Here is a 25693-nt window from a genome sequence, read left to right on the forward strand (position 1 = left end):
ATCAGAGATGAGTGTAATTAAATGTGTGCACTGTGCAGTCATCTTTATTTAAAAAAACAACAACAAAAAACACCCCTTTATTGCCAGCACTATTGAGACAGCTGAAAACTGTACTGGGTTGTTTAACATTATGTCAACACCGAGTTTCAGCTAAATTAAACAGGAAATGCTACATGTCTTTGTGGCACCTTGCAAACCAATGCACACATACTATAGGGAGACACTATCACAATATTTCACTTTGGTACTTCATTCTGTTCACATAATCTACTAAGTCTCCCAGAATTATACTCAGATCAGACGCGTTTGGGTCTACCAGTGCTACTTTTTGCACTTATTGCTAAGTTATGGCACTGGAAGGTCTGCTATCGTTCAAACGGCCCAAAAATTATGGGCCTGACATTCATAACAGCGTATGTTGTGTAGGTTAGATGTGGTCCCAAATGTCACAAGACATCTGAAATCACAAAGTTAACAGGAGGAGGTGGTGGTTGGGGTGTCAACATTCCATTAACCATTCCTCTCGCGGGAATGAAACATCGCGAAGTTTCCTGCTATGTAGTGTTTTGGTAGCAGCAAGGATCAGGCAATCGGAGTAGCAGCGAGCCGTGGAGGCAAGTCCAAGAAAGGTGGAGACTCCTGGGTAACGTCCTGCACTCAACTCTAGAAGCACTACCGAGAGACACAACCAGGGAGGCTGCTGCCGCTGCTGAAGCGAAGACGAATGGATATACCCCTCATCTGGCTTCTTTTTCATCAGTAACTCGACTAGAAAACTCTTGGCGGTTGGCCGTGCTCATCTACCTGGTTAGTAGTTAGCTAGCAGCGAGGCTGCTGGACGACAGAATCCCAGCATTTGATCGCGAGGCGCCGAGAAGGACAGGAATGGGTGAGTTTCCATGATGTGGCGCTTGTGTGTGTCTGTTTGTGTTCATACGTTAACGGCTTTTTATTTCCCCACCCAGCCCGCAATCGTAACCCAGACTGAGCTTCAAATTAAGGGTCTTAAGTCACGCTGTCAGCGTCCCCCCTCCCCCCTTTTTTATACCAGCAGGGAGTTAAAGTTAGCCAGCCTTGGAAGCTAGCCTAGCCAGCTAGCTGACTGCCTGGCTGGATAACGCCACCTCCATCCCACCAACGGATTTGGCTGTGGTTGTAGCTAATGTTACCAGGAGCTTCGAGTGAGCTCAAGTCCACACGGCCTCCGCGAAAACACTCACTGTGCTGAAAATAGCGTAGCAGCTCGGAATTCCCATTTTATTCCCACCCGGCAGAGGTAATTATCCAAACTGAGGATAGAAGTACGCAGACTGGAAACTTGTGACGTGAACCTGGCGTCTTTGGCTCTGAAAGGGTATTAATAACTTCCTTTTCTGACGTTTGCTCTAAGCCTGATGTGATTTGGAAGTTTTCCGTGGCATACTCTCCTTGACTTCCCACACCCTAATGCATGCCATCCTCCAGTTTCCTCTGCTTCGTCTTGCGTGATCGTACACCAGGGTCTTTTTTTTTAAAGGTGGACTCAATATGATAGAAAAAATGAAGTGGATTCTTCCAGACTTAAACAACTGTGTAACTGCAGCTTTTGATGTTGCACACATCTCTGTCAAGGAGAGTGTGGTGCTGCTGTTGTGACCGTCATGCTGCTTTTGCTGTCAGCATGCAAAGCAAACCTCTGATGTGTGTGTGTGTGTGTGTGTATGTGTACAGTGCAGACCTCCCCTGTTGTATCATCAGACTGCAGCTCTCTGTAGGCTGTGGTTAGTGTAGCGGTGTGCACTTGTTATCTCTGCGTGAAATTTTACTTATTTACTGTATGCTGTAAAACCGGTTTTAAGCTCAGGCTTTTGCAGCTTTGGGTGTCTGGGACTTTTTGGGATTTTCAAGTGACAGAGATGCTTAAAAAGACCCACAGCCACAGGGCTTTTAACTAGCTTAGAGTTACTGTGTCTGACTTTGCTATGCCTTTGATCAGGTAGCTCATTCATAGCTGCGTTTGAACATGTCCCAGCTATGTGAGTGAGCCCCCTCACTCACACTGTTTGCTTTCCCTTCTCTTAGTTTAGGCTACAAGCAGTCAGCCTCAAGGTGACAGATCTCCTGGTCTTTAACTTTTAGCTTTTTTATGACAAGAAAGAAAGGAAGATGGGTTGCCTGAGATGACAAAGAAAAAGCAGTCCCCAGATATCAGCATAGAACTTTTCATTACACACATAACTGGAGCAGCAGGATGTGAATACCACAGCAGAGCCTAAATCAGACTGGACATGGGCCAAACTGTTTGATTTAATATTAAACCCAATCTCTGCTGGCCTCAGCCAGTATTTAACAGTCTGTCGTCAGTGTTGACCTCCCACCCTGGCGTTGGTGGCGTTGGGAACGATCATTTCTCTAGAGCCGTGTCTAGATATGTTGCTGTTTTTGTCAGCCTTTGAAAACATCTAAAGACAGATGTAAATGCTGTCACCTGTCAGCTGATATCTGTCACAAGTAAGGGATTAAGGTAGACTGGATCATTCATGGCCATATGGAGAGCATTGACTATCAGTGCTCTTTAACAACCAGCTTCTAATCCAGTGTTGGGGGTTTCTGATAGAACAAGCTCTCCTACATTGTGTTTAAATAGTCCTTTTTCAGTATGTGTCACTTTAACATCAGTAGTTAGCATTGATGTAAGTAGGGCTGGGTATCGTCACTGATTTCTAGAATCGATTCAATTCCGATTCACAAGGTCCCGAATCGATTCGATCCACGATTCGATTTAATTCGATTCGATTCGATTTAAATCTGGGAAATTTTGACAGTCAGAGATATAATTCAGATCAGGACATTTACATATTTTTGTATCTATAAAAAGGAAGCTGACACTCTCAAGACTTTATCCAAGGTGTGAGCATCACAGCAGATGCCTTTGTGTCAAAGTAGCTGAAGATAAAACACAGAAAAACATGTAGGTGATTTTCCTGGCCTGGGATTTTATAAAAATATTCTGCAGTACATCAAAAACGAAAGAAAACCATTAATTAATGAACATTACCTCTGACGTTACAGCGGTTTTATTAGAGACATGGCTAAGCATTTTGCATTTTGAATAATTTTAAAAAGTTTCAATTTGTTCAGTATTGAACAGCAGAAATGAGGTTTTCTTTTCGGAAGAATGTAAAAGGGGAAAAAACAGCGGCCGACAGCGCTGTAAGCAACAGTAGACTTGTGTAACAAGCAAGCGAATAATGAAGAAAGCGAAACTGTTCGAGAGAGAGAGGGGGGGGAGAGGGGGAGGGAGAGAGGGAGAGAGAGAGAGCTGCGCATCGCAATGGAAGCAAAACAGTAAAAGAGTGAATTCATGACGATGTTTATGTGAAGCGTTTGGATCTTCTTTTGCTGCTGATTCGGTCAATATTGTTTGGAGAGAGATCAAACTAACAGCTTTAGAATCAGCGCATAAAGGGCGTGAACACAAAGCGCGGACCCGGATCAGCGAGCTGTCGGCTTTCAGCCCCGACTGTGAGAAAGGCGACATCTAACTGATTCTGATCCGCGGGTCGCGCTGTGTGTTTGAGTCTATGTGCAGAATCCCTGTACCTGCTCTCATTTACTGTTTGGTGGTTCTTGAAATTTTGTGAGATGTCACCAGAGATTCTGGCATTTCGGACAAAATAAATTTATATTAAAAAATCGATTCAGGATTTTAATGAATCGATTTTACGTTATCCAAGCCAGAATCGATTTTAATCGATGAATCGATTATAAAAACCCACCCCTAGATGTAAGCCATCTCAGACTGCCGGGACCTGTTTGACACGCATACCTGCTGTTTGCTTATAAAGCTACTGGTTAAGTCCCTAGTAGAGCAGGACCTGTTTAAATATTAGCTTAAAATAGGGGTCCCACTGAAGGCGAGTTTGACTAGTTGACTGAAACTTAAACTCCATTTGTGTTTAATGTGTGTTAAGGCGTCAGTAAAACAACCTGTTAAGCTGTTAAATGGGGAGAGAATCCAGGCAGTGAGTGTCTTTTCTCCTAGCAGCACACTGCTCTTTGTATCAGCCACCTCTCAGATCAGGGGGGAAGGAATGCAGTTATGAGTTTCCTCCTTACTGATCGTGTGTGAGTGACTGAGTGAAGCACGCAGCCTGCCTGGCAGTCGGCTCGCTTGCGTGGCCTTGTGTACCCCCCAACACCCTTCGTTCCTTCCTTCCTTTCCCCCCTTTTCTCTCTCCCCTGTAACATCCTCCTCTCTGTCATCAGCTTATATAAGATCCCAAAGTCTTCACCTGCGCCGTGCAAGGCGAGTCAAACCAGTATAGCTCGTCTATTGATTGTGAGCTCACAGACAGGACATATGGTGGGAATTTGCTGCTCTTTGCATTTACGAATTTGATAGCTATGAGTGTAGTTGGGATATGTATATTTAGATTGAATAATATTTTTTCCCCAGCTGAGTTGAATCAGAATGCGCAATGACTAACCAGAGTTGCAGCAGAGGTGGACAGACACTTCACCTGGTCTGGGTTCTTTCCTCTTTTTTTTTTTTTTTTTTTTTTTTTTTTAAATTGTTCTCTTGGCACAAAGACAATAATCATTCTGACACATGCACATGTGAAAACTATTCAGTCTGTTTTGGCTTCTCTAAAATATACAGGTAACAGTTATCACCTATGTTAAGTTTGGAGGGTTAAGGGATGATTTTCCTTATGTATGTTTTAAAACCTTGTAATGAATGCTTGAAAAAGTATAATGAAGTCGTGTGGTTTAATTTCAGTTAATTAATTTAGTTCAACTTCAAAAATTTTTTTTATCCTGCAAGTCAGTACTTTTACTTGGTAAGCAAAAGGTCACTGGTTCTATTCCAGCCGGAGATGGAAATCCCCTTTGGGGTTGCGTAAGGAAGAACATCCGCCATAAAAACTCTGTCAAACAAAACATGCAGACAATACCTGCTGTGGCCAGTAGCTGCTCCTTCTTCTATAACTGGGAAGAGGTAAAGCAAAATGGACAGCTTCCTGATTGAATAGAAAACAAATATCCTATCTGTGTTAGCTCATGCCATCTGCAGTGTGTCATGGTACAGTTAAATGCAGTTTATCCTACAGCGCTAGACTGGATTTATGGAAGTATTATTGTCATGTGGAGCTTGCAGCAGATCTTCAGAGTAGAATTGTTACTGTTGCCATAGACTTGAGTTGGAATTCATTTGACTGTCTTGATTATGATATTTTCGGGCATTTGCTGATCTGTTCGTCCAATGAACACCACTTTGTTTACCTAATAAAATATTGGTGATGGTAATACAGCCAATCACAAGTCTTCAAACATAGGGAAGATGGTTAAATATAGGCCTAAATGACAGTTGGATGTATCAGTGTCTAGTTCTATAGGCAACCACTTTACAACCAGTAGTAATTGCTTCAGTCATTTTCCTGTGTTGAAGAACTTGAGCTCTGAACCCACCTACTGTGCTTTGCTGCATTTCATTGATATTGCACTACCTGCTCTATACACGCAGCGTCGAGCAACGGTGGAGACGGAATTTCAAGCAGTACAACATTTGGCAATGACAAAATGTGAGACATTTGTTGTTTTTATGTTTATTTATTGTTTTTATGTTCAGTTTCAACTGTTACGAAGTTGATGTGCAGTTAATAAGCGCAATAAATATTTATACTGGAAAGGAAAATCGTGAGAGAATCGGGATCTCAATTCTAAGCAAAAAAATCGTGATTCTCATTTTATGCAAAATCGTGCAGCCCTAGTCAATATCCATTAATGCCATTATGGTTGTCCTAAATTTGATCCTCTACATGGGACTGGAACTGAGCTTGGCATCTAGTGGCTATTGGCTCTGTAAACCCTGACCCACTTCAACACTTTGCTGTGCAGATGTACAATTTTTGCATTCCAGTATAACCTCTGAATACACATGACACACAAACAAGAAGCAGCTGTTTGAGTTAATATTCAGATTTTAAAAGAATACATGTTTGTTAATGCAAGTCTAGTTTTAGTGTCCAGCTGGATCAGTTGTTGTAGCAAATGACCCAAATACAGCGGAGCTACATTTGAATGAAGTGGAGTCGTTTCACGTATTAGTGAATATTTAAAGACCCAGATCAGAGCTGAATGCAGTGAATTATAAAGGGGACCTGCTGAGTCAGCGTTTCTTTTATATCGCAGTCCCAAACTCTGCCATGTGCGTGTTTCCAAAGTGGATCAAGTCCTCAAACATAAGCCGTCTCCCTCTCTCACTAATGTCACAGCAGCAGCAAATATGTCAAGAATCCTTAAGTACCGCTCCACCACGCCTAGGTGTCATCACACTGTTACCGTCACTGTTACTGTTTTTTTTTTTCTTTTTTTTTTTTAATTTCTTTCCTAACATTATTTTTGCTAGTTTTTTCACACCCACATCAGAGACGGCTGACTTTGCTTTCCCTGTGTGGCCGTGCTCAGTAGTCAGTAGGGCAGCAGCATGGATGTGTGCATTGTATCCACTCAGAGATGTGGTTGCATCTCCATAGAAATGCCGTCTGTTGGCTGTGAGAGTGAGGCTCCGTGGGTCTGTTGTACAGCCAAGCAGCGTTAAGTGGTTTGTAAATGTTAATGTTTCCAGGCATTCCGTATCATGATCCATATCTATCAGAGACAAGAAAAGGCCTGAGGGAAAGGGGTTTATCACACATGTCCGTAAGCGCGGTGAGTCAGCAGCAGCTGGACCTGCTGTTTTGTCTTGGATTTACACCTGGCTTACCAAGTGCAGTCTGGCTCATTCAGACACATCCTGCTGCATTTACACACTTTGTTTTCACCCACCCAGATAACATACAGAATGCTGAGAGGTGGTGTGACAGTGTGCAGTTGCCCATATCAGTACACACATACAGTTTCCCACACGTAGACTATGCTCGTTGGTTGTCTGTTTTGGAGATGAAATGGATTTGTTTCTTATGGATTTTGATGTGCAGAATCCAAATACGACACTGGTATTGTGGTCACTTTGCAGGGCGTTTGGGATGGACACCCAATTAATGGAAACAGGTTAGGGTTATGGAAATGGTGGTTAAGAGGAGATGAACACTGTTATGAGCTGTGGCACCAAACAGGAGGTGCTCTCTGTCATCAGCTGGAGCTCCTCTGTTTTGACTATTCCTACCATTTAATTGCTGTGCTTCTGGGAGCTCTTGTCTCTCCGTTCCAGTTGTGCATTTAGAGCAAGACAGTAGAAGCACTCCTGCAGCAGGGATGTGGCTGCCGCTGGCCACATTATTGATGTATTCTAAAAACTTGAGGTGCTTTTACCCCCACCACTAGAGCAGGGCGATATGGCCAAAAATATTTATCACGATATATATTTGAAAATTTGCGATAACGATATAACTGACGATATAATTGATGCGAGACAAAATACAACTCCACAACATTACTAGCGCAAAAAGGCAACCTTCCATTTATTTTCACTTAAACAAGAAGCTGGTTTTTATGTACATTAAAGCTTTATAAAAATTTAACAGTGCAAATGCAAATTCCTTGCTGAAAGTTTAACCAAAAGGCATTTCCAGTAGAAATGGGCTGACATATCCTGAGCATAACCATGTATAATATCCACTGAAGTTAAAAAGAGGTGCTTTGCAACATTAAACTGCAGTGTGCAGTACGTATTTTTCGGACCATAAAGTGCACGGGATTATAAGGCACATTAAGCGAAACAAAGCAGTCAGATAAATCAAACTTTATTAAACGAATTCTTCTTGCTTCCTCCACTTCTGTACCATTGATTCATTAATGCTGTATTCTATCACAGCTGCTCTATTCCCATGTTGTTGCAGTATATTAATGACTAACCTCGTATTGTGGATGGATTATCTCAGTTGTTCTCCTGACTGAAGTTTGGTCCGTTTACAGCATCCTGCCATGCGATTGCATTTGTCTCTAACCATGAAGAACCTTCACGTTAACTTTTATCGAGTGGAAAAGTGTTAGTGTTCGTCCTCCAGCTTCACTGTTTATGTTATGCTAACATAGCTGTGTCGCTACCGATCAGGTAGCACATCATTATATACCAGCTAGCCCAACTTCAGTAACCCTATAAACGTCACTGCTGTTTAGTTTCCTGTCTTCATTTATGTTGGAAGTGATAGCAGAGCTGTACGTTTGATTTTTTTTCAGAAATCTATATATCATGCTTAGGTAACTAGCGAAACTAGCGAGCTAACTTCCGCTAGCTTCCTGCTAACTTCTAACTCCGTTTAATGTAATACATTTTGTTTTCATGGATGCCTGGAAGTTAAACTTCATAGTTACACCTGGTAAAGCAGCAATGCTGATCGTTTTAATAAAGATGAAAGAATTTAGACAGTTTTTAACTCTCAGTGATGCTGCAGTGTTCATTTGACCTGAAGAATACGGAGTTTAGGACCCAGATTACTCCCAGATTTAAGAGCATCTTAGTCTGACAAATACGACAATAACGACGGCCGCTTGCATGTTCTGCAAAAAAAATGTGCTTTGCCGTGTATCTGACGGACAAACACCAAACCAGTTCCACATCACTGAAGTTGCACCATTTTTACAAACCAATTCTGGTTCATCTGTTTCACTCAACAATCGGCCATGTGCGTATGAAAACAAAGGCACTGCGCATGCGAGTTTTACTCATATTCTATCGCGATATTTCATTTTCCTATTGTTGCCTAACAGTATTACCGTGAACAGTATAATATGGCCCAGCCCTACCCACCACCACCACCATCGATACTGTGTTCACATTAGTTTGGTAAATGATTCAAACTAAGGTCCAGTTAATTTCACATCATTGATGCAGTAGGATAGCTGTGCACCAGTAACGGAGCCAATCTATTGTAGTCTGGTGTCACCTGGCCATGAAGGACTAGCAGACCTGCTGACCTACATCTACACAGCAATACAAAGATGGCGAGGCACCTGTAGGCCCGTCAGCTTCCTGCTTCGGTGCTGAAAGTTGTTTGTCAACGCCTAGCAAACAGTGAGTGTATGTTCAGATGTGCTGTATGGCAGAGCCCAGTTATGAGGTGTTATGAATATAAACTGTAAAGCAGTGTAGCTGTTTCTGGGGCAGAGGCCAGGACTAGAGAACTTGAGGATATGCCTTGTCTGTAGGGCTGCCATGATTAGTTGACTAGTCACGATTACGTCGACTATTAAAATCGTCGACGACCAATTTAATAGTTGATGCGCCGTTTGAAGCTTTGTAAGATCCTGAAAGACGCAGGAATAAGTAGTAGGATTTAAGAGTATAATAACGGACTGAAACAGAAGATGGCAGCACTGCATGTCCAGGGATGCCATCTGCCGTTAAACCCTGAAGAAGAAGAAGCAGTGTCCGGTTTCATAGCTGTGACCAGATTTAGCAGCCACATCCTTCGGAGGCTGCATTTGTAGGCGAATTACGTTACAGTGACACGGCGAAGCCTGTCCAAATTCAAAGACTCCCCCAAATGCGGCCGAAAAATGCGTCCTTCATTTCCCCAGATTTGAAGGATGGGTCGGGTGTATCCGTTGTGGCCCAACCTGTCTCAGAGTTCATAGCGCGGCCCAGCCAATTCCAGTTTTCAACAATGGCGGCAGCTACTTAGTTTTAATATTACTCTTATTTCTCTTTCTGGGTCACAAAATAAACTTGTAACATATTTTCAGGCGAGAATGTAGCTGTGTAAACCTCAAATATCTGCTCGGTTTAGCAAGACATCACATATTTGCAAAAGTGCTCCGACGTTTTCGGAGAACCACCAGCTCGATAGCTAGAGGGTTCAAGGCCCACTAGAGCTGGCGAGAACAGCGAACTCCCGGGGCACATCATTTTCAAACCCCCCGCGGTCTTTCACTACTCATGTTAAACATGATATATAAGTCACTCAGATAATTTAAAAATGTCAAAGGAGCTTGCAAAGAAAAGCGTCTGGACTTCTTTAAGTTGCTTGAAGACGTTTCACCTCTCATCCGAGAAGCTTCTTCAGTTCTAAGGTCAAATGGTGGAGAGTCCCAGATATAAACCTAGTGGGAGTGACCCCCCACGGAGGGACAAAAGGACCCCCTGATGATCCTCTAATCGCCTGAGCCAAGGTGGGGAAACTGGGCGTGGGTCCCAATCAGCCAGAGTTTCGGGTGTGTTCATTGTGAAACCTGGCCCCACCTTATCATGCGAATTCCTGAGGTCAGATGGCCCAGGATGTGAGTGGGCGTTAAGGCGTCTGGGAAGGGATCTCAAAACTGGATTATAGATGGCAGAGAGTTGGTGTCGTAAACCCCCGCCTCTGTTCAAAGATGGTCGCTCACAGTGGACATAGATGGCTTCTTTCACTCCTCTTTCAAACCATCTGTCCTCTCTGTCCAAAATGTGAACATTGGCATCCTCGAAAGAGTGTCCTTTATCCTTAAGATGCAGATGGACTGCTGAGTCTGGCTCAGGCGATTAGAGGATCATCAGGGGGTCCTTTTGTCCCCCCGTGGGGGGTCACTCCCATTTAGGGTGTCCGGTGCCATGATGGCACCGGTTCTGACATAAACGGTAGTAACCAGACCGAAAAGCAGCGCACATTTCGGTGCTTTATTTCGGTGCTTTTTTTTCCTGAGCTGTGATACACTTTAGATTCTAGCCAATCATTTTACGTTTCCGAGGATAGTAGGCGGGGCCAGGTACGTACGTTCTGTTAGAGCAGAGCTACAGATTAAAAATGTCCAAGGCAAAGCGGTCAAAAGTCTGGCTGTACTTCACAGCAAAGTATGCAAACTCAGCAGCCTGCAACAAGTGCTTTAAGCTGATACTGTGATACTGTCAAAGGAGGTAACACCTTAAATCCGACGAAACACCTGGCGACGCATAGCGTTTTTTTTAAAAGCCCAGAAATGCGCCGTATTTGATAGCTTGCTGCGAGACCTCACACCGAGCACATCTACTGCGGGTGGGTTGCCTGTTATGCAACATCCCCCAAAAACACGAAGAGGAGAGTCCTGGCCCCTAGCCCTGCCAGTGTAGCAGAAATGATGACGGATGATGGTGGCAGCAGCAGCCGTTCTTCTCTGCGTGAATAGCTAATTTACGTTGAGTAGGCTAACCACGTTATTACATTAATGCATGTAAGGTGAACTAGCAAACATCATCATAGCTACATGCGGCTGTCCTCTTGTTTGATGGCAGATACTCCCTTCACCCTGGCTAAAAAGGCTAAAATGACCAAAGAAAAAGTGGAAAACAGTTAAACATGAGAGGTTTAGGACAAAGTTTGTGTTTTTTCCATTGTTTAAGCACTGCTTCCAGCCAAGAGTGATACCATATATGCCCCATAGCTGCAGAAAAGGCTAACATTGTTATATTTTTACAAAAAACAGCTGAACATGAGAGGTTTTTGGACCAATTTTGTGTTCTCCATTCTTTAAGCACCGGTTTGAGCACCGTTTGAGCACCGGCACCGTTTCAAAAGTACCGATTTGGCACCGGTATCGGATAAAACCTAAACGATACCCATCCCTACTCCCATTAGGTTTATATCTGGGACTCTCCACCATTTGACCTTAGAACTGAAGAAGCTTCTCGGATGAGAGGTGAAACGTCTTCAAGCAACTTAAAGAAGTCCAGACGCTTTTCTTTGCAAGCTCCTTTGACTACGATGACCTGGATGACTGAGAACCTTCACAGACATAATTTAAAAATGTTATTGTTTGGCTTTTTTCAATGTTTTATTTGTTCCTCAGTAAATTGGTTTGGCTGAGATTAAAGTTACAGTTTTTACACAGCTGAATAAATGTCAAACAGAGAACTGATTAAACAGAAGTGTGAAATGGTAGAGAATTTACTCCAGTATCCTGTTGTTATATTTTACATTTGCATTTACAATCTGCAAATTTCATTAAAAGTTTAATAAACTATCATCTTGTCTTTATTTTTAGTTAGCACATACCTTAAACACTTCAAGCTGTAAGCTAATGATAGTTATATAAGAGCAGGCGCACGCTGGTGCGCTTTACGTCCAATGGATGCATGATCCGATTAGTCGACTAATCGCAAAAATAATCGGTGACTAGTCGACTATCAAAATATCGTTTGTGGCAGCCGTACTTGTCTGAAAGTTGCTGCTTGATCTGAGCTTGTCCAGCTTAGGCTATTAGGAGACTTTTCTTCACTTTCAGTTTTCAGGAAACTCTAACTTTCACCCTCAACGTTACTTCATAGGTTGCAGCTGTTTCAGCCTCAGTCTTGCTGCCCCGTGGCGTGACTCTAGTGACTAGGCAGGAAGTTTGCTGATGCCACGCACACACAGTACCTGTACGCCGTCTTTTAATGCGCCCATGCTTAACATATTTGGAAAGGCATTTCCTCCAAGGAACAAACCAAGAGGACTTTGTCCACTGCTACACCAACAACTAAACAAAAACGCATTCTAAAACAAAGAACCCCCCCCCCCCCCCCCCCCCAGTCCCACACAGATCAACACAACCATCAAACATATTACAGGAATATATAGGGCTGTGCGATATGACCAAAATCTCATATCCCGATATTAAGACATCTATCGTCCGATAACGATATAAATCACAATGATGCAACATTTTCTGTAAATTCTGTGAATCTCAGGCAGTTCGACTTCTGTGAAGTGTTTCCAGCTGGGCGTCATAGACCTAGAGTCGAGTGTTTTAACTGATGCATGAAACTATACATTTTTAGACATAGGTTGTGACGGCTGCCGTTTTCTTTGTGAGTATTTATTATCATTATTATTATTATGTTTTAAGAAAAACATGACATCTTTAAGCCACCGGGAAATGGTAGGATATTTAACAGACTTCCAATGCAACAATATTAGACGTCTCGCTAATAGGGATGTGAAGGCTATAATATCCTTTTGTGTGGAATCAAGTGTAAGTGAGCGATCAGGAATCCCGACTACAGCAATCAGAGGACAAGGATGAAGAGTTACCCCAAGAACAGTTGACATAATAGCAAAATACCCTGTCCAGAAACCTTCTAGCTCAGGACACAGAAAAAAACATGTGGCTAAGGTGACAAGGAGAGCCATGGCATTTATCACATTTATTTTCCACTTCTGGATACAATTCAGAAAGTCTAGACTTAGAGAAATGCACCCTGTGTATGACCTTAAATTGAATAAGTCCAAGATGAGCACAGGAGGTGGAAGATCGTACCCTCGCTATAGCCTGTTCCCAAGACTCCTCATGTATTCGAATTCCTAGTTCTCCTTCCCATGTACACTTAAGCTTAACATTAGAGTCCTTACTAAAAGACAAGATAGCATCATAGAGTTTCGAAATGGTTCCTCTGTGATGAGGAATAAATGATAACGTCGTTTCTCACTGCTGTTCTGGAGGTAAAGAGGGGAAATTTGGGAAACACTTGGCAACAAAATTTCGAATTTGAAAATGGCGAAACAAATGGGTAATAGGGAGATTGTAACGAGAAGACAAATTGGGAAAACTATTGAAAACACCATCCACATATAAATGTTTGAACTGTTTTATACCCTTGTCACACCACACGTCTAAACTGAAACCAGATTTTGAGTGTGTTAAGAACCACCTAATTATCCAGAATACTTAAAACAGCAAGGATGGAGCGTACAGGGTCAGTCATATATAATAACAAGTCATCCGCATACAATGATACTTTATGTGCAATTTCATTACGGATGATTCCCCTGAATACAGAAGGAGGTCTCAATGTAATAGACAGAGGCTCGATGGCAATGGCAAAGAGTAAAGCTGACAGAGGGCAACCTTGACGACAACCACGACCCAGCGCAAAATAATCAGAGTAAACATCATTAGTTTGAACACTGGCTTTAGGGGACGAATAAAGAAGCCGAATCCAGGAAATAAATTTATCGCCAAAACCAAATTTCTCTAAAACTGCAAACAAGTACTCCCACTCCACCCTATCGAAAGCCTTTTCAGCATCTAAAGAAATCACAAGTTCAGGAAATTCAGATAGATGCTTTGAGTAAATAGCATTAAAGAGTGTACGGGTATTAAAAAACAATTGTCGTCTCTTTATAAAGCCATTCTGCTCTTCAGATATAATTCGAGGAAGCACATCCTCTAGGTGAGATGCAATTACTTTAGCCAATACCTTTGCATCGGCATTAAGCAGAGATAATGGCCTGTAGGAACCACAGGAGGTTGGGTCCTTGTCATTTTTGAGAAGGAGCGCTATGGTGGCTTGTGTGAAAGTAGGTGGTAATGAACCCGTTTCCAAGGATTCATTAAACACAGACAAAAGCAATGGTGCAAATTTACCAATAAATGTTTTATAAAATTCAATTGGAAACCCATCTGGGCCTGGAGCTTTATTAGGCTGCATAGATGTAATAGCTTTTAATACTTCTTCAACAGATAATGGGGAGTCCAATTGCCCGGCAATATTAGTACCAATAACAGGGTTTGAAAGATTATGAAAAAATTCATTCATTTTAGCTTTATCCGTGGGAAATTCGGACTTGCACAACAAAGAGTAAAATGTTTTAAAGGTAGAATTAATTTCCAAGGGATCTGTAGTGATATTGTCATAAGAGATTTTAATACTGGGTATCACACGTGAGGAGGCATGACGTCGTAACTGATGTGCCAACAAGCGACTAGCCTTGTCACCGTATTCATAATATGAACCACGACTGCGTAGTAATAAGTGCTCAGCCTCTTTGGTTGACATAAGATCAAATTCTGCTTGCAAATCAAGCCGCTGCTTCAGTAATTCTGGAGAAGGGTTCAGTGTATAACTTTGATCAAGGTTACTAATTGCAGCTATAAGTTCTTTAAGCCTGGCATTAATCTTTTTATTAGCACGAACAGAGTAAGAAATAATTTGACCTCTCAGGTAGCATTTAAGAGTCTCCCATAGCAGAGAATATCAAACAGAATCATTTTGATTTAAGGACAAGAACTCCTCAATAGAGCTTGAAATAAATTCACAACATTCTTTATCCGCCAGAAGGAGGGAGTTAAATCTCCAAAGTGGAGGACTACGTTTATAGGTAGAAAGTTGGATATCCAATAGCAGAGGTGAATGATCAGATATTATAATACCAGAATAGTCGGAAGAATTAACACACGAATTAAGAGTTCTGTCGATGAAAAAATAATCAATCCTGGAATAAGACTGGTGGACCTGGGAGAAAAACGAAAATTTTTTGATTGAAGGGTTGCGAAATCTCCATGGATCAACAAGATCATTCTGTTTCATAAAATCTGAGAATGTTTTAGACATAGATGATGGAGTCAAATTACGAGGAAGAGATCGATCCAAGATTGGATCAAAAACACAATTCAGATCACCACCAAGGATAAGCAAATGAGTATTCAGAAAGGGGATGTTACTCAACAAACTATTAGCGAATTCAGCACCATCAAAATTCGGGGCATAAACATTTACCAACAAAACCTTTTTCTGCATTAGGGTATCAGCAACAATGATAAATCTACCATTCCTATCAGCGATAACATTGGTCGAAGAGAATTGAACTTTCTTATTAATGAGAATGACCACTCCTCTAGCTTTCGAATTAAAATTTGAATGAAAGACCTGACCTACCCAAGGGCAATATGACCTATAATGATCCTTAATGTGAAGATGAGTCTCCTGTAAAAATGCTGTCAGAATTTAGACGTTTCAAGATCTCTTAATGGGGTTACCCATACATATTCCAACTAATGAATCTAAGAGGCATGCCTGACCCAGCAATGCTGGGGTCTATATTGCCATTAACCATTCATAAAAAGGAAGAAGAAAAGAACCAAACCAAAATGCCAGTGGCCATGAAGAGCTGAAATGGGACAGCCTCCCTCCCCAACCCTAAACACAAATACACCCCAAGTCTCCACAGAGCAGAACAAAGGAGACAGCAGTGTACCCCAAAGTAGCAAAAATGATTCACCAATGTGACTGGACTAATTGGAGTCCGAATAAAAATAAAAGCGAGAGAGGGGAAAAAAAAAAAAAACAACCTCTCGCCAACTTCTCTACAGTATAACAGTGTGCGCGTAACATTAAACATGTTTTTTTTTTTGTTTATTTTTTTAAAAAAGGGAAAAAAAAAAAAGACCCCCCCCCCCCCCCACCCAAACAAACAAAAAAAAATCTCACAGTACAAAATATGATTTCCTCAGATGGAGAACTTTACAACACATCAAAAGTGCATAAAATTTAAAAACAAAATTAATTAATTAAAAAAAAAAAACAACCAAAAAAAGATGACAGAAACAAAAAACAACCCAGTCCTGTGCAAATCAATGCAGCAAGCTTGGAGAAGATTGTGCTGGACTGGTCCGAAGTTCAAGAGTATATTATATGATTCAGTTTCATTATATAACAATGAAAATAAAAGGAACCAACACACCAACAGTACAATAACTAGCACAACGGCCTAAGAAAACAATGCACAGATGGCGTTAAACCTAACGAGAGTGTGAACCCTTATTAGCATTACAGCATCAAACTGAGGGGCTATCGAGGCTCACCCAGAGATCAAAGTTTTGACATAATCACTGGCCTCCTCTGCTGAAACAAAGTCCTTCTCGACACCCTTGTATGTGATGCGGAGTTGCGCTAGATGAAGCAGGCCATACCGAACACCTTCAATGCCACGGAGTTGCTGCCTGACAGTGTTGAATGCAGCACAAGCCCGTGCCACCCTGGCGGTATAGTCGGGGCAGACTGAGATGGTCCGGTCTCTAACTTTAATCTGTCGGCGTTCTCTAGCACGTTGTAAAATGTCAACACAGTCAGTGTGGTAATGAAACCTGCATACAATGGCTCGTGGACGGTCGCCAGGCTTCGGTGCGGGTTGGAGGGTCCTTTGCGAACGATCCAAAAGCGGCTCCTTCCCCAGATCAAATGCTTCTTTTAGCAAGGAGGCTACGGCAGCAGTGGTGCACGTGTCAAGGCCCTCCGGTACTCCCACTATCCTAACATTGTTGCGCCGCGACCTGGACTCCAAGTCTTCACACTTATTTTCCAGCTTGGCTACATGAGCTGTGAGGCCCTTGATAGTGTTTTTCATCTCAGCTATATCATCAGAGTAGACAGTAAGTGCGTGCTCCATCTCCTTGACCGTACCTTTTAGCTCGGACACGGTAGAGTCATTGGCAGCTTTATCGATCGCGTCTTCACCGCCTGCAGGTCGAACTTAATGGTAGACAAAGCATCACCCAGAGTGTCCTGAAGTTCCTTTTTAAAGATGTCGGCGATATCTTTCCTCAGCGAAGCCAACAGCTTGACCTTGAGAGCCTCAATATCAGGATTAGCTTGGCACGAGGGTCCATGGTAGTCCATGGTAATATTATGTTGAAGCACAGTACACAGTACGACGGCTCACTCGAGGTATTCAACATACCTCGAGTGAGCCGAGGTATGTTGAATACCTCAACATGGTCGCGGTTTGCAAACTAGGCCTCAGTTGTGTTTGAATCCGGTTGTTCAGTCTGACGTCACTAGCCGTGTCTGGGTCTAAACTCCGCTGCAGGTCCATATATCAAACGATCACTATGGCATTACTGAGAGTTGAAAAACTGTCTTTAGTCTTTCATCTTTAATAAAATGATCAGCGTTCTGCTCTACCAGGTGTAACAACTGAGTTTAACATCCAGGCATCCATGAAAATGGAATTTATGACATTTAACAGAGTTAGAAGTTAGCAGGAAGTTAGCTCGCTAGCTTCCATGTAAATACAATATAGCATGTCCTGACTGCGGGGTTTTGGAAACAAATTAAAACGTACAGCTCTGTTATCACTTCCAGCATAAATGAAGACAGAAAACTAAACAGCAGTGACGTTTGTAGGGTTACTGAAGTTGGGCTAGCTGGTATATAATGATGTGCTACGTGACCGCTAGCGACACAGCTATGTTAGCATAATATAAACAAGCTAACTTTTTTTCCACTCGATAAAAGTTACCGTGAGTGTTCTCGGTGGTCAGGAACAAATGTAATCGCATGGCAGGATGCTGTAAAAGGACCAAACTTCAGCCAGGAGAACAACTGAGATAATCCATCCATAATACGAGGTTAGTCATTCATATACTGCTGCATGGGCTGGGCTGTAGCTACATCCTAAGGTTTTAAAAACTGAGCTTAAATAAATGATTAGCGGTAATAAAAGCCGAGGGAGGTCAACGGTGATCACTGACTGTTTTAGGAGCTTTTTGAGATCAAATAGAAGAAAATACATAACATTAAACATGTTAACAACACAAAAGCCATATTAAACGCAGACTACTTTAGACCCGGAAGTAGGATTCGTCGCGTCATCACTGAACAACCGGATAGAAGTAGTTTTAACATTTTTTGCTGCCATTTTACGCAGGCCCGAGTAAAACTTCTCAACAAAACAATCAACAAACCAAAACAGGACTGGAAATATAGCCGAAAAGCGCGAATGAATAACAATTTAATCGAAATCGGCGGCAGCTCCCAGACTCGCGTCCTACTCCATCAAAGCTCTTCCGGAAGTCCATGGTAATATTATGTTGAAGCACAGTACATATTACTGCTCGAGGCTCTTGACTACGGTAGCCGTAATGCTCCGACAATCGTGGCTATCTGACGGACAAAAACCATACAAGTTCCACATCACTGAAGTTGCACCATTTTTACAAACCAATTCTGGTTCATCTGTTTCATTCGACGATCTGCTTTTGTCCTTCTCATTCTCTGTTGCCGCCATGCTTTTTCCGCCATGTGCCTAATAAAAACAAAGGCACTGCGCATGAGCGTTTTACCCATATTCTATCGCGATGTTTCATTTTTTTATCATTGCCTAACACTGTATTACTGTGAACGGTATAATATGGCCCAACCCTAGACGGTATATTTTAGAAATAGCTGTAATCTTGACTGCAGCGATAGTCCTCCACTATCCTATACTATAGCATTTATATAGATGATATCATTGCCATTTATATGTTGAATACTGCCCTACTTCTCCATCACACCATGTGCATTAGCTCTGAATTCACAGGCTTTAGCTCTAGTTTGTGATGACAGTCATCATTCTGCTGTGTAGTATGATCAACACCTGCTGCAGGGGGTGATCAGAACAAGAGCTAGTATCAGCTGTAGTCAGAGGTGGTGAAGATGGAGGCAGTCTGATTGTAGGATGGCGTCTTCGCTGTACGAGCAGTTGAATGATGGTGGACTGTGAGAAATGGGCTTTGTATTGAAATTTATTGTATTTATTTTATCTGTATTGAAATACAAGGTGGGCAGGGCTGCAGCTAGTTGGACATTAATGGATTAAATGGAATGGATTAAACCTTAGAAATAAAAGCAAGCAAACTGTAGACTAGTAAAACAGTCACACATGGACATTCTTAGACGGTTGGAGTAAATTCCTGTATATACTGACTTCAAATGCTGTTTGTGTGTGACTGTTTTGTTGTGTTACAGTTGTCTGACGAAAAAAGGAGTCGGTCTTCTGCGCAGGAAAAACCCTTTAAATTGGGACTCCTGCTGATATTTCCATACTGAGAGGATTCTCAGTGTTTTAGCAGTGCACAGGAACAGCTTGGAAGTGAGTGGTCATTGGTCATCACAGGCTAAATTTATGTTGTACGTGTTTGGTCATCTGACAGAAAAACTTGTATTCTGGGCTTAACTCACAACCTGATAGCCCTGTGTTTTGTTGATCTCACCCTACAGTAACACACATTTTAAAAGAAGATGCAAAATAAAACAGTTTCTTGGTTGCCTTCTCTCCACTGAAGACTATGAAAGCAATAATTATCTTAAGCTGACTTCCGTTGGCATATAAGTGGTGTTCAGAAGAGATTTGAGTCAGACTGATTGAGGAGCTGTGCTGCTCTAAGCCAGGGTCTATTTGTGTGATCTCTGAGGGGCTGTTTTAAAGTCCCTTTGCTCCACATCCAGTCTTGTGCCCTGTGTATTGAATTAACTGAGGGTAGGTTTCTGCCTATCGGAGCTCTCCATTGTTTGTTTACTACCGGAGTTCGTATCTCTTCCTGTGGTTACACAGACAGATATTCCTAAATTATGGTCTGGGGCCTCGGCTAAGCTGTTTATTTTTCTGTTGCTCGGCTTGTGCTTCTTTTATGCATTTAATGTGTTTAGACTGTCGTTTACAGTGTAAATGCAGACTAGATTTCTTATAGGCTTTTGTAAAATTACAAATGTTGATAAAAGCCAACACTGTGTGGTTTATTGTCTAGTTCCATGAAGAGGAAGGAATGTAATTAGCTAACATGTGTGGAAGGATATCAGTTGAATAGCCAACGGTAAACTGCATAAAGTCACAGTTGTGCCAGGGCTCTAGACTAACTTTTTGCCATGGTTGCACTGGTGCACCTAACGTTTTTTTTCTTAGGCACACCAGCACAAAAGTTAGGTGCAACCAAATTTTTCAGCCGCATCGCTTAACCCCACAGTTTTACATGTTCGCTTTTTTCGTTGTTTTTTTGGGGAGTAATTGCTGACCATACAGACAATATTGATTTGTAAATGATTAACAACACTAAGTTCTTTATTTGGAACCAGAGATGGGCTGTAATCTGATTACTTTTTTCAAGTAACAAGTAAAGTAAGGGATTACTATTGCAAAAACTGTAATTAGATTACCGTTACTTTCCCGTAGGAACGCTGCGTTACTGCGTTACTAAAACCGTGATTTTTTTTTTTTTTTTTTTTTTGCGAGAATGTCTCACGACAGTGACGTAAGCAAGTGCGACGTTTGTGACAACAGCTGTGTGCAGATCAACAATGGATAATATATCGAGTGCGGGAGAGAGTATGAGCATGCAGCGTTTAAAGCGTGGAAGTACTGACCTTCCTTTAAGTTTGATTCCATAAAACGTGACAAAAACATTAGCATCCATTGTGCGTGGGAAGAAAACTTCTTTTTACAGCGGCCATATTGCCCTGCCCTAGTAGTTACCATTAACTTAGCTTGCAACACGCTGACAGAAACTCTATTCAGTGTAACTGCAATTACACTGAGTCATTATTGTATTTATAAGTAAACAGATTATTCAGTAAAGGTGGTATTTACTTTTAGCTATAGTGAGATGGATGAATATTTTCAAAAATAATGATCGGTGCCATATTGTTGCTTTTACGGGCAGTCTAAGGCTTTAGATTGTATTTTCTATTATAGCAGGATATGAAGCAGTAATTTTTCTGGTGTAGATTCTGGTTAGAGTAAACCAGTGCAGGCAGAGACAGTGCAGCTGGAGTATGGCAACCACAGTGAGAGATCCTACGTGTAACAGCTGAGTGACTTGAAAGCAATTTGGCCAATGAGCTGGCTAGAGGAAAGAACCCACAGAACATCTGAAATATCAAATTAAAAGGACAGGGATGGTCCCCTAGTAAGTCGTGGATGACGTCGTCGTCCTGAGTAGATTAAAAGATGCTAAAGTTAAAGATGCACATCAGTGTTTCCTGCTCAAGTAAGTTCTATGTGTGGAAAACGCTGATGTGACTCTGGTGTGAGGGTTGATGTTAATCACTCTGACATTTCGGAATGTGGCTTAAAAACTGTGCTGCCATGTAATACAGTGAGAGGTCAGCAGGCAATTGGGGCACTCTAAATGTACAGTAGAAGAATTGTAATGTCAGAAACTTATGATAACAATCCACATGGTTAATGCTGGTAGACACACTTTTGTTAGCCAGCCAATAGGAATGCAGCATGAAGTGATGTGGAAAAAGCAAAACAGACCCACAAGGGGTGCATGGTAGTAAACTATTTGGGTTTTAACAAAGCAGAAAATGCAGTGAGGTAACTGCAGCAGAAATTAGTTTGGGTGGTGTGGCCTACAGCTGTTCTTGTGACTAAATAAGATGTAGCATGGAGAGATACTGCAGTCTCATGAAACAAATCTCATCAGCCTTTCTAGTGTCATTCTAGCAGTGTCAGCAGAGCAGGCCTAACAGGAAATAAACTTCTTCTAACTGGGGATAGTGAACATAAATCTACCAGTATGGTCCCTGCTGTTTTTAGTCAAATCAGTAGGAGGCTGATGTGAATCTGGTATTTGTCTGACCATTTTCCATAACAGTAAATGGACAACCGAATCATATATGTTGGTGATCAGCCTTAAAAATTCCTGGTTAGGTTTCTGTGGTGCAATGTAAGTGTTTCCATCAGTGAGGCTGTCCAGCAGGCGTTTAAGGAGATCGTACCTACCTCATTGGTCCTCCTTTTCTCCTTGGTGTTTGATGCTGAGGGGAAAAGCTGCTGTGAGATCATTGGTCAGGAAACTCTACTTATTCTGCATGTTTTTGTTTCTGCTTGGTGCGAACTCAGCCATGTCAGCGGAGCCTTTCCGCTATGAGTCATGAGTTAAAAGGCCACCCTGTGTGGCTGGAATACCTCACAACCTGTCACTCCTCCTAAGACTGTTTATTGTCGGAAGCAGTTCAACCTGCTGTGCTGGATTCAGTCAGGCAGCCTCTCAGTATCTGTTTTTCTGACCTCCTTTTACTTATTGTGCATTTTCGTGTCAGTTTGTTGCTAAATACTGCAATTGGAGGGACCAGTCATAGCATGTACTTAAAAGATAAAAAAAATGTCTGTAACCACTGTGATATCCATCATTGGTTTCTGCAAGGAAACTTGGTATGTTAGTATTAGTGTTTTGGTTGCTGCCATATTGGCATTTTGGGGCCAGAGGTGACTGTATCTTGACAAAAGTTAAATTAGTGACAAGCTATGTCCAAAACTAATACAAAAGTATTGCATACAAACTGTAGAAGTGCTATACACAGACCCACATATCTGCTATTAAGGGCAGTGTAACCTCTTGTACAGTCTGTGCTGCACAGCAAGCCATAGTGTCTGCCATTAAGAGGTCTACTTCAGAGGCTGAAACTAACAGCAGCGTCAGAGTGGCCACACGTCTACCTTTAAACCTTACTGTACACTCATATTTTAATAGAACTTCATTAAAATTCAGTTGCTAGCCCTGGACCTGTTTTTGCCCCCTGGTTGGGTCACTGGCTGTGGTTTTTGTGTACCTGCGTCACTGACGATGTCCTCCTGTGTTCTGATGGACTTGGAGTGGCCCTTCAGCTTGTAGCAGATATCCAGAGGACTAATGTCTCCATCTAACTACTTTCATCACCATCTTTAGCAGATGATTGTGAAGTTGGAGTTAATCAAAGAAACTGAGCTAATTATTTTACTCAGATATTAAATGTTATATAGCCAATAAAATATTTGCGGAGGAGAAACATTAACTGTAACGGTTATGTATGACGTTTTGAACTGACTAGACTGTATATAAAAGATGGGCAAATCTGCATTCTTTCTGTGTGGCAAGAAAGGAGGAGATCCCCCCTGGTTATATAAAGAAGCCTGGTTACATATGAGTGATGGCCTTTGGCTGAGTTATAAATGGCAGGGATAGCTCAGTAGGTAGAGTGGTGGCCCCATGATTGGAAGGTCGGGGGTTCGATTCCCCTGAACAGCTACCCTGAGGTACCCCTGAGCAAGGTACTGTCCTTTCACACTGCTCCCCGGGCGCCCAATGGCTGCCCAATGCTTCACTGAGTGAATGGGTTAAAGGCAGAGAGGAATTTCCCCACGGGGATCAATAAAGTACACTTTCTTTCTTTCTTCTTCTTTCAATCCTGGGTAAATGTTCCTGATGAGTTCATGGGCTCAGTTGCTAGTTTCTGTTCTTAGTGGAAACATTGTGGTGTTTATTTAGTAAAACACAATCCTGTGAGAGTCAATAAGGGGGATGAAGCATTGTATGCTATAGTGGACATACAAGTTACTAAACTATGAGTGTAAAGTATGTCAGATCCACCCCATGAGTGTTGCATCTGCTCTGCTCAAGGCTTCACAACAAGACCTCACTAACCAAAGGGTGACAATGATTGTCTATTTAATCATCTGCCACAACTAGAATATACATCTGTGAAAAACTCTGTTAGCTTAGCTGTGCACAGATGTTGGAAGCTCAGTTGTCAGCACCATATTTCCCATATTTTTATTCCATATTATACAAAGTAATTGCTTTGTAAGGCAAGTTGTTAAAGGTCTTGGTTTTGACTATGAAAGAGCACTCTTTTCACTCAGTCAGTATAATCAAACATGTATTCATGTGTCAGCATGAGTGTGGTTTTTTTTAATTTATTTTTTAAATTTTTTTTATTTCAGTAAATACGCTTCAGTATACGGTAGAAGTCTGTACAGTCTGTGGCTATTGTTTTTTTTTTTCCTTTGTCTTTTTTGTGGTGTGTGGAGCATATTTCATATATTTCAGTTTGGTCTCAGACTAAACTTTTTAATGTGTAGTATTTTTCTGTTGAAAAATCTTGCTTATCCTGCAATTACAGATGTAGATAGAAACATTGAAGTTGCATAAATCATTTAGTTTGCCAATTACACTGATTGTTGGTAGGACCAGACATTCATAGAATCACATTCTTTCTGAATTATTATGGAAGCCCATTTGTGCCAGTGTGGGTGTTTTGCTTTGTTTTTTCTTTTTTTGTTTGTTTGTTTGTCGCCCCCCCCGCCCCCCCCCCCAATTGATGTAAAATCATGAACTTTGGACTCTTTTTTTTTTTTTTTTTTTCCCTTTTCAAGTGAGAACATTTAGCTAATAATTGTGACTTTTACCATTTTATTTAAACGTTTAAAGAAAAAAAAAAACAAGACTAGACTGTTAGCCATCGTTATTTTCGCCACATTTCTCAAAATAAGAATTTTAACTTTTGAGATTAAACGTTTTAGTGTGTGTGTGTGTGTGTGTGTGTGTGTGTGTGTGTGTGTGTGTGTTTTATGGGATAGTAGTGATATTTTTCTTTAAATCCTTTAAATGTATCAGTTAAATATTTCACTCAAGGGTGTTTAAGAGATTTATGTGTAATAAACAATTTTACAAAAGTATCGAATTTTCAATTTTTCATTAAATTTGGACTTCATCTTGGCTCATCCATTCCCCCCCTGCCTTTCCCCCCTCTTTATCATTTCATCATCCTTGTCTGGAGTAGAGGTTGTGGTGGAGTATGATTATGACGCGCTCCATGATGACGAGCTGACCCTGCGACCTGGCGACATCATCAAAAATGTGCGCTACGTAGAGGAGGATGGTTGGATGGAGGGGGACCTCAATGGGAAAAGGGGCCTCTTTCCCGACAACTTTGTCAAGGTGAGAGATAGATTAGTGTTCATCTATCAACTGGCTTATATCAAACTGCAGCTTGTTTGTTGGAGTAGAGCTAACCGTGTTGTCTATCACACTGTTAGTGATAATCCTATTGAAACTGGGAGCATTATCAGAGTATAGCAGTCTGCTACACAGAGGAATTTTTGTGCTTTATATTTGTGTGGATGCTTTAAGCATCCACACTATTGAGTTCCTCTTGGGACTTCCGTACACTTTTTGGCACTTAACTACTTCCACAATTTTCAGTCGATTTTCACCGTTCAAATTTTAAACTATTCTGCTATTTCTGCTAATGTGTGCTATGTCTTTTGGTATTTTTCACTATTATACTTTTTAAAATATTAAGCTTAATTTGTCCCATTGAAATGAATGGGAAACTTCTGCAATTCTGCTAAAATTTGCTTGTTTTCGAAACTTAACTACTTCCTCATATTTTCACGTAGAACAAGCATTCAAACTTTAAAATGTTCTCAAATTATTGGGCTATTCAGGTATAAATCAGCTTTTTCAAATCTTTTAC

At 41.5% G+C, this 25693-nt stretch overlaps 1 protein-coding gene across 3 annotated transcripts in view; it reads left to right on the forward strand.

Moving 5' to 3' along the window:
- Positions 1–400: 400 nt before the first annotated feature.
- Positions 401–25693, forward strand: part of cd2ap (CD2-associated protein) — a 109226-nt gene continuing 83933 nt past the window's right edge. Inside the window, exons 1-2 of one of the 3 annotated variants that reach the window (XM_026143289.1) lie at positions 401–889; positions 24998–25155. In XM_026143289.1, coding sequence (XP_025999074.1) covers positions 886–889; positions 24998–25155 — 162 coding nt within the window. In that variant the 5' untranslated portion in view covers positions 401–885. The remainder of the gene's footprint in view (positions 890–24997; positions 25156–25693) is intronic. The other 2 variants (XM_026143288.1, XM_026143290.1) reach the window with 2 other exon arrangements.

This window comes from Astatotilapia calliptera, chromosome 15 (assembly GCF_900246225.1).
Source record: "Astatotilapia calliptera chromosome 15, fAstCal1.2, whole genome shotgun sequence".
Lineage (NCBI taxonomy): Eukaryota > Metazoa > Chordata > Actinopteri > Cichliformes > Cichlidae > Astatotilapia > Astatotilapia calliptera.